Raw genomic sequence first — 9,203 nt, forward strand, 5'->3', positions numbered from 1 at the left:
TCAACATATTTTTTTAAGAAATCAGTTTCTTTACAATTTGAAACAGATTTATTTTCGCATGTACCCAAAATCTTAACTTTTTCGTGTTCAGCAATTTTCAGAGACTGAATGTAAAAATACTATTAAAAATGCTAAAGTATTTTTAAATAAATTGAAATTTGAAAATTTGAAAACAAATTTGAAAACGGATGAGTTTTGAAATTACAAGTCAGCTCGAGTGTATAGCTACAAAGTTAAAAATAAAGTATACAGAAAAATTAATTCGTGAATTATCCAGTTGTTCAGATATTTTTGATGGCTTGACAAAATCGCTTTGAAACTTTTGAATATGAAGGACCATGAAAACTTTAAAATTTTCAAAAAAAATTTTAAATTTTTTTACAAATCTTGAAATCGGAGAAATTGCAATTAAATTTAGTGTAAATCTGTAAAGGTGAAAATAATAAACTATGATTATGATTTTTATGATTTAGGTAATGAGTCCTACGTGTATGTAAAATTTCGTAAAAATATTAAAGTTTTTGCCAAAGTTAGTTTTTTTACCTGTTGAATTAATTTGTTTTCGTTTGTTGTTTAAAAAATCGATTTTTTTTACTAATTTCTAACTTCGAAGTTGAAATAAATTTTTTAAAGAAATTAATAATTTCATAATTTTATGCAGATATGTTGGTGCCATGCATATTCCGGAGATTTTCAGAGACTGAATGTGAAGTATTTTAATAAAATACAAATTTGAAAAAGGATGAGTTTTGAAATTTTTGTAGAGGTTAGAACACTCGTTTCGTCACCTGAAGATAAATTTTTGACCCACGCACAAAAGTTGCTGGCAGTGGCCGCGGAAGCCGTGGGGACATTGGGGGACATTGCCATTGCAGGATAGGGGAGGGCGGGGTTTATATAAGATGGGGAGATGATGAGGCCATCGAATAACCGTGGGGACATAGTCCCTCCGTCCTTACTCATGCTTCCGCGGCCACTGCATAAAAGTAGTATGTTACATGAGTGCAAGTAATCAGTGGCCGCGGAAGCTGTGGGGACATGGGGGGACGTTAACATTGTAGAATGGGGGGAGGGAGGGGTTTATATAACATGGGGAGATGATGCAGACATCAAGCAACCGTATGGACATTATTGTCCCTCTGTCCCCACCAACGCTTCCGCGGCCACTGGTTGCCATAGGACGCTACTAACAAACCGTCAACATTTCGTCCCCCATAAAATTCGATTTTTTCGCACACTCGTCGCCAAATTCGGTAAAAATCAATACCAAAAATTCTCCTGGGGCCCGTCATGTCTCAAAAAAAGCATGACTCCGAAGAGGACGAACTCCTCCAACGCTTCATCCACCTGGATCGCATCACTCGGCGGGAATCCTCGATCCGAATGCGGTCACATGATCCACCCCAGGTGGCGCCCTCCTTTAAACGACGCCCGCCCGACGCCACGTCCTATTCGCCGGAGGAACTCCAGCGCTTGGAAAAATGCTTCCTGCTCGCCGACCACGACGGGGACGGGAAGTTGAACGCGCTGGAGTTGAGTTACTGGTTGGAAAAGCACCATTATCCCGTCAGCCGGGTAAAGTTGGGTCAAATCCTGCGCAGCGCGGATAACGACCGCGACGGGGCGCTGTCTTTCAAAGAGTTTGTCCAATTTTGTGAGAAAATTGGGCTCAAAGAGGACAAAAATTCGGGGGGCGAGGAGGAGGAAACGTTTTACGATTGTTTGGAGGATTTGGGTGGTGGTGGACCGGAAGTGGTGGGGGGACGGGGATTTGCGCCGACGAGGATGATGACGGAGACGATGAAGAAGTATAACTTTACGATGCAGGAGAGGAACTACAGTTTGCATCAGTTACGACAGTATCGTTTGGCGTCGTTGGGACATGAAGCGTTCGAGGAACAGGTGACGTAAATTGGGCTAAAATGTGACCTTAAAATGACGGTGAAGTGATGTAAAATGAAATTAAATGATGTAAAATGAAATTAATTGACGCAAATCGACATTAAATGGGACAAAATGAACCTAAATGACGCAAAAATTACTTTAAATGACTTTAAATGACCTAAAATCTGACCTTGAAACGACATTAAATGTACTAAAGTGAAATTAAATGACGTAGAGTGATCTCTAAAATGTCACCTTAAAATGACATTGAATAACCTAAATTAAATTCAATGACTTCAAATCACATACGTAAAATCTTACCTTAAGATGACATTAAATGACGTAAATCGAAATTAAATGACGGGAAATGGCCTAAACTGTGACCTTAAAATGACCTTATTAAAAAAACCTAAAATGCGTACGAGATAACATCATTGCCAATTTTTTTGCGTGCCGATTTTAGATTCGACGCTGCGAACAAGGACAATGTAGCCGTGTAAAGAAGGCTGAGCATCGTGAAGAGGTGGTCGTGATGACGAGTGGTGGGGCAGGATTTAATTTGGACGAGCTTCGTGGCGTGGTGAATCATCCAAAGGAGGAAGTGAGAAAGGGGCGTGGTTGTGGTTATCTTGCGGGCCAAGAGGATAAGGGGCATGTACATGATAAGACACATTTTCGGACGGAACTGTTCATCACGCTGACGTACGGAGTTGGACATCATGAAATTGGACATGACCACGATAAGGAAATCTCGAACGATAAGCATCACTTCAATTTGTCTGAACACGACCGAAATTCACATGAAAATTTGCACGAACACCACCGAAATTCACATGAAAATTCGTATGAATACCACCGAAATTCGCACGAGCATCATGAGAATTCGCATGGAAATTTGCATGAACACTCTACGCATGAGTACTTCGAAAATTCGCATGAAAATTTACACAAAACCCATCGAAATTCGCATGAGCAGCATGAAAATTCACATGGAAATTTACATGACGTACACTACCGAAATTCGCACGAAAATATGGATGAACATCACCGAAATTCGCATGAACATCATGAAAACTTGCATGAAAATTTACACGAAGGCCACCGAAATTCGCATAATGAGGATCACAAAAATTCGCATGAAAATTTGCATGAACACCACCGAAATTCGCAAGAGCGCCAAGAAAATTCGCATCAATCCGGTCACAACTCCCACTCGGATGAAATCCTGCTCCCCATGAACCCATCTTCTCACCATAAATTCGAACAAGAGGTCTTTGTGGAAAATAATAATGCTAAAAAGCGATCCTCCTCCAAACCTGTCCCCCCACTTCGTGCCTCTTCCCTCCCCACAAACCCCCCGCAGCCCCAGCACCACCACCAGGCCTCCGTCCAGGAGGAAGTGTACGAACATTTCTACGGGACACATCCCAGTCCTGATTTGGAGGACGATTTTGAAGGAGTCAGGCTCGCCGAGCGGGGCTGGGACAAGGACAAAACGCACTGGGAGTAAAGGAAATTTCTGGTTTAAACAGAGTTCAAAATTACGATTAATAAATCAGTTTGTGTAATGCTATTTTCAGAAATTTTTCACAGTATCGTGATTTGCATATTTATACAAGTAAAGGGAAATATAGATAGGTGCACATGTACATACATTGTACATCGAATCGAATTTCTGGACTACATAGATTTCAAAAATACAATTATAAATCACCGTTTAATGCTAATTTTCATAGATTTTGCGCAGTATCGTCATTTGCACACACTTATAGCATCATCATTAGCATATTTATGCAAATAAAGTGCAATATAAATAGGTACGTACTTATGTACATACATCGAATTGAATTTCTGGCACACACAGAAAATTGCGATAGGATCATATTTATGCAAATTAAGGGAAATTAAATTTATGCAAATTAAGGGAAATTAAATACATGATCGTCTCTTTCTCTGCTGCACTTTCTCCTGCTCAAACTTTAATAAATAATAAATCAACATGTAATTCTCAATTTGCCTCATAATTTTCAAATTTTGCAGAGTATCATAATTTGCATGGCGTCATAATTTGCATATCATATATTTATGTAAATTAAGGGCAATCTCCTACTTAAATAGGTGCATACACACTGCATCGATCGTCCCTCTCTCTGCTGCTGCACTTTCTCCCCATAATCCATGCAAAATAATGATCCCGATATCTCCTTGGTGCTGTTGGAGCACAACACAACACAAAAACCGGAATGTGAGGATTCTCCGAAAAAAGGTAATAAATAAAATTTCGGCTAAAATAAATTTCGAAAAAACTTATTTTTGTAAAATTTCATATTTTGTATAACTACTTAAAAATGTCTTCCGTTGGGAAATTGGGTCGTCCCTCAGCCTCCACGCTGAAACCGCATTCTGCCCGAAAGAGCATGAAGGACCAGAAGAACCAGCCGGGCGGCAGTGGGGGCAGCAAAGTCCAGATCAAAACGCCCAACGAGTCCAAGACGAACTTGTGCGGAAAAGTGATCACGATCCCGCCAGAGCTTCCAGATATTTTGAAAATGTACGCGAAAGGCGCGATGAGAACGCAGCCGCCAGATTTGCTCCGGTGGAGTGGGGCTTACTTCCGGTAAGACAAAGGGTTTCGGTGTGGTTTGGTTTTAACCACTGTGCAAAATCGGTTTTAATCAGTTTTGGACATAGGATTTTGAATGTTCAAAAGTGTCCAAAATAGAAAGTTCTAATTTCTTCATATTTTTCTTAGGTGAAGGAAAAGTAACCATAAAGTGATCATGTTAAAAGATCACCATGGTTACGGCGAAGCCTAGGTATGCATTCAGCTGCAACTTTGAGAAACTCCCACTGAGATTTCTCCCCAACCGTTCGTTGTACGGAAAACATGTTGAAACAAAATAGTTAGAGAATTCGGTTTTACAGTGACATTTTTCTTATTTTTCCAAAATTCCAATTCCTTCAGGTGGAAAGTCCGATGCCTAAATTTTCAAATCTATTTCTTGGCACCAAGGAAATGTTTCCGACCGGGGGCTTGCCATTTTTACTATTCTCCTGGATAATACGCACATTTTAAGCCTTTGTTCGACTTAATCGGATGAAAACTCATGGATTTAGAGCGTTTTGAAATATTGTCATTAAGCAACCTATTTACGTGGTGTTAGGTTACTGGTTGCTAACGTATGCTAATAATGTCAGGTTTATTTTTTATTAGCATTACTATTTCAACATATGTAACATTCCTTAAAATTCTGAAAAATTAAGCATTGATCAAATTCCATGAAATACAATGTAACTAATCCACCCACTCGGGATTAAATTAGTATGCCACGCATCCACCCATAGGAAAGTTCACAACGTTTAAGAATTGATATTATGATTTTATACATTTAAGTTCACACTTCACTAAAAATAATTAAATAAATACATTTAAAAAAACAAACTTAGGTGAAGGACGCGCTTAAAATATTAAAACAAGAAGCATTACAAAATGTTACAATATCGTTTAATATTTAGTAACTTTTCTTCACCGTGGGCCCAACTAACAGAAAAAAATACTTTCAGGCATTTTGTGTAAACGAAATACGTAATTTTTATATAATAAACTTGCTAGATTTGAATTATTATCTTTCAATAAATAGTGACTTTGCACATTTGGTATAGAGAAAATTTGCCCACATTCTGACTAATTTTAATAACTATTCCTGAAACAGGTAGACTTATCGTTTTAATTGGTTAAACAAGTAGCTCTTTTAGTTGCATTTAGTGTTACGTATCGCTGTGAAAATGAAATAGGTAGTTGGGCCCACGGTGAAGTGAAAGTTACTAAATATTAAACGATATTGTAACATTTTGTAATGCTTCTTGTTTTAATATTTTAAGCGCGTCCTTCACCTAAGTTTGTTTTTTTAAATGTATTTATGATAATCCGTCGACGTCTCGCATTAATTTTGAGCATTTTGATTCATGGTTTAGAAAATGGCTTAATTTCTAAGAAAAAACATGTGGAAATAAAAGTTTTTCGAAATTTCATGGTATGACACATGCGCAAAAATAGTGAAATTTAATAGATTTAATATCTGTCTGTGTATCGATTTGCAAAAAATCTTTATTCAAGAACTTGTAACTTTTTGCTCTATTTTCCAATGTTAAACGCTTTTATTTTGGACATTCGGGTGTTCCAAATTATTTTGCACAATTTTGCACACTTTTGGACGGTGTCTATTTTAAACGTAGTTTTACATGCATGGGGAAAACGAAATACAGGTGAAAGATGCGAACTTAGTAAATTTTCTTCTGAATTCCTTTTCAAGAGCGATGGCGAATGGAGAGACGCTTCCAACGAAGGAGAAGGTGGAGTACCCCGTGCGACAAAGTAAGGATGGATTGTCGCCCGGAATTTTGAGGGTGATTGATAATCAGGTCGGCAAATAACAGGGGTGCCCAAAATACAGTATTTTTAGCTGTTTTCTTCCCAAGGTTTAGATTTCTGGGGCTGTTACATCCATAAAAAGACGAAAATCTACGTGGAGAAGGAAATATGCGTGCTAAAAATGTTTGTTTTGTGGGTAAAAACTAGTAAAAAGTTATTTTGTTCACAAAACCCGTATTTTCGTACGACTGTTGCCTTCTCCACGTAAATTCTCGTCTGTTTTTGGGTGTAACAGTCCCGGAAATCTAAACCCTTGGAACAAAGCAGCTCAAAATATCGTATTTTGGCCAATACATATTTAGTTAATTAATTAATTGTGATGCAAATCTTGACATGATTTTTGCACCTGTATGCAGCTGGGCTCCCAAAGCGGCATGCAAGCCGAGACTGCCATAGTTTTCAAACGTTGGCGTGGATTTGGCCTGAGTGTCGACTCGTTTAATGAAATTCTCGCCCGTGCTGGAATGTCTTCTGAGGCAAAAATGGTCGATTGGGACAAGTTGATTGCCGTAATGGCGTCCACAATTGGGCAGGTGGGTCACAAATAATTTGCATATTTTTTACCGAATTCCCAACACCAACATCGTCAAAATTGACACATTTTTTGATAATTTTTTGGCTATGGGAACTTACTTTAAAATTCTGGGCGACAAATTTGCCGTCAGTGAGTTGAATAATTGAATGGCGTTGAGTTTTTTGAACCAGTTTCGACGAGTTCCAATTTTTCTGAAGGTTTCTTCAACTTGAGATCTCCTCTTTCAAAAAGTGCCAAAATCTGGAGTGTATATTTTCAAAAAATTGGGAACGACCCGCTCTACAAATTTGTCGTCCAGAGAGTTTTGAAATAAATTCCCCAAAGCGGAGAAATCATTAAAAATGTGCTGATTTTGATGAGTTTTTGCTGATTTTGATGAACATCAAGACCTGCGTTAAATTTTGCATCCTCAATTTGCAATTTTATGCTACTTTTTCTCCTTCAAAAACTTCCAAAATCTGGAGTGAATATTTTTTTTTACAAATCCCTGCCGCACAAGTTTGTGTTCAGAATTTCAAAATAAATCCCCAGAGCGGAGAAATTCCTAAAAATTTGCAGATTTTAACGATGATTTACCCAGTTCTACATTAAAAATGGTGATAATTTTGTATTTATTCAGAATCTGACCGACACGATGGCCATTCTTTGCGAAATCTTGACCTCACAACCAGACGGGTCCGAACCCAGGATGAAGTATTCCGTGTGGCTGTCAATGTACAGCTTTTTGGGGACGCAGATTTTACGAGTCGTGACGACGGAGAGTTTCCAAGCCGTGGACACGTGTCTTTCCCCCATCGCGAAGGACAATGGGGGGCTCATTGGACCCAAGGACTGGACCTCGGCGGCATGTCGGCTCGAGTAACAGGAAGGCTGATGATTGATCATAATGATTCCAACTGAATTTGTGAAATTAATTAAATAGTGCTAAAAATATGTAGAACTTGCAAAATTATTGACTGACGAGCTGAATAAAAATGTGGTGGAAATGGTTTTAACAAGATTGTTATTAACGAATGTTTTTTTGGTGATAAGAGAAAAGTTTTCCCGTAATTTTAAAATATTTTGACTGTTTAAAAATGGGGTTCGAACTATGCACAGATTTTGCAATGTGACCACTTTGACCCCGATTAAATCTCCACAATGAGCTACGCATTTGTTTAATTTGGGAGGTTTAAGTGGACACTGAAATTGGAAGTTATGACTAACCGAAAGTGTCAATTCATGCTGGACACTAACGTTCCCTAGATACATACTAAATGTTGAGTAATCGTGATCTCGTACAAGTTTTTGAGCCGAATTTTGTCTAGGTTTGACTTGACTCAAATAATATCAAAACGTTACGTCAAAAATCAAGAGTCGAGAGACATCGGTATTTTAAGACACATATCCTGATCAAAATACGGTAGTCGAGATGGAAAAGTCCAAGAACAAGACGACCAGGAAGAAGGGTCAAAATGAAAGTGAGGCTAGTCTTGCTAATAATAAAGGGTACACATAAATGTCATAAAAAATTGGATTCCTCCGATATCAAACATGAATTCCGATGAATTTTAAAAGGCTCATTTTTAGGGGTCCCCAAAATGCTGACAAAAAAGAAGCCAGCCAAGCAGAATTACTATCTGTACCGGAAGAGCATAAACTTCCAAGTAATATATAATTTAAACCATATAAAAACAGTGTTTCGGATGTAAGTGGTAAGCGTAATCACTCGCAAGAAAGTGGTTTCTTGCAGCTACATAAATATTTTGACCTGGGAGAAATGCACGGTAAAAGAAACTACGCCCCGCCACTATATTTCATACGGCGCGTGGCTTGATGGCGCTTATTTTTTGCACTTTCTCCCAGTTTCTTGCACCCCGCATTTTTTGCGATGCAGCGCAAGTAATATGACAAACCCACCAGAAACGAAGCACTGTTTAAAAATGGATCAATTAGTGATGTCAATTTTTCCCCTAATCTCCAGGTAGTCCTAATTGTACGCCAATCCGTGGACCGTCCAGTACCAGTGCACAGCGACACAAGCACAAACTAACGGAAGAAGAAGAGCACGATATTGAGAAATTTTTCAGAAAAAAACCTCACAATACGGAAGAAGTGATGACGCCCAGTGAAAGCGATAATTCTGGTTCGTCTCATCTGTAGGAGAGAATACGTGGAATTTGGTGGTTGTACAAGAGAGTAATAGATGTGAAGAAGGGCGGTTAGCCTAGTGGTAAAGGTGTCCGTCCGGGAAACGGGAGACGCGGGGTTCGATTCCTCGCACCACTCTTCAAAACATATTTTTGCTCTCTTTCGCGTATTACAACTACCAAAAATCCCACACATCTTACTTATAGAAATGAATGTGTCCAA

At 38.6% G+C, this 9,203-nt stretch overlaps 2 protein-coding genes across 2 annotated transcripts; both read left to right on the top strand.

Moving 5' to 3' along the window:
• Positions 1-950: 950 nt before the first annotated feature.
• Positions 951-3,437, top strand: LOC118435168 (pyrroline-5-carboxylate reductase 1-like). The gene is made up of 2 exons (XM_035850647.1): positions 951-1,902; positions 2,348-3,437. The coding sequence occupies exons 1-2, from the start codon at positions 1,291-1,293 to the stop codon at positions 3,392-3,394; spliced, it is 1,659 nt and encodes a 552-aa protein (XP_035706540.1). The 5' UTR covers positions 951-1,290; the 3' UTR covers positions 3,395-3,437.
• A 625-nt stretch (positions 3,438-4,062) lies between these two features.
• On the top strand, positions 4,063-7,849 carry LOC110848206 (ropporin-1-like protein). Its single transcript, XM_022095361.2, has 5 exons — positions 4,063-4,150; positions 4,267-4,501; positions 6,198-6,306; positions 6,673-6,849; positions 7,471-7,849. Exons 1-5 carry the CDS (start codon positions 4,063-4,065, stop codon positions 7,711-7,713), a joined length of 852 nt encoding a protein of 283 aa, XP_021951053.1. The 3' UTR covers positions 7,714-7,849.
• The last annotated feature ends 1,354 nt before the right edge of the window (positions 7,850-9,203 follow it).

This window comes from Folsomia candida, unplaced genomic scaffold (assembly GCF_002217175.1).
Source record: "Folsomia candida strain VU population unplaced genomic scaffold, ASM221717v1 Fcan01_Sc004, whole genome shotgun sequence".
Lineage (NCBI taxonomy): Eukaryota > Metazoa > Arthropoda > Collembola > Entomobryomorpha > Isotomidae > Folsomia > Folsomia candida.

Excerpts from the sequence above, each read along its gene's own strand:
- LOC118435168 (XM_035850647.1), top strand. The coding sequence starts at position 1,291 with ATGTCTCAAAAAAAGCATGACTCCGAAGAGGACGAACTCCTCCAACGC. Across the intron at positions 1,903-2,347 it reads ATGAAGCGTTCGAGGAACAG|ATTCGACGCTGCGAACAAGG; the intron begins GTGACGTAAATT and ends TGCCGATTTTAG.
- LOC110848206 (XM_022095361.2), top strand. The coding sequence starts at position 4,063 with ATGCAAAATAATGATCCCGATATCTCCTTGGTGCTGTTGGAGCACAAC. Across the intron at positions 4,151-4,266 it reads TGAGGATTCTCCGAAAAAAG|CCTCCACGCTGAAACCGCAT; the intron begins GTAATAAATAAA and ends GTCGTCCCTCAG. Across the intron at positions 4,502-6,197 it reads TGGAGTGGGGCTTACTTCCG|AGCGATGGCGAATGGAGAGA; the intron begins GTAAGACAAAGG and ends TTCCTTTTCAAG.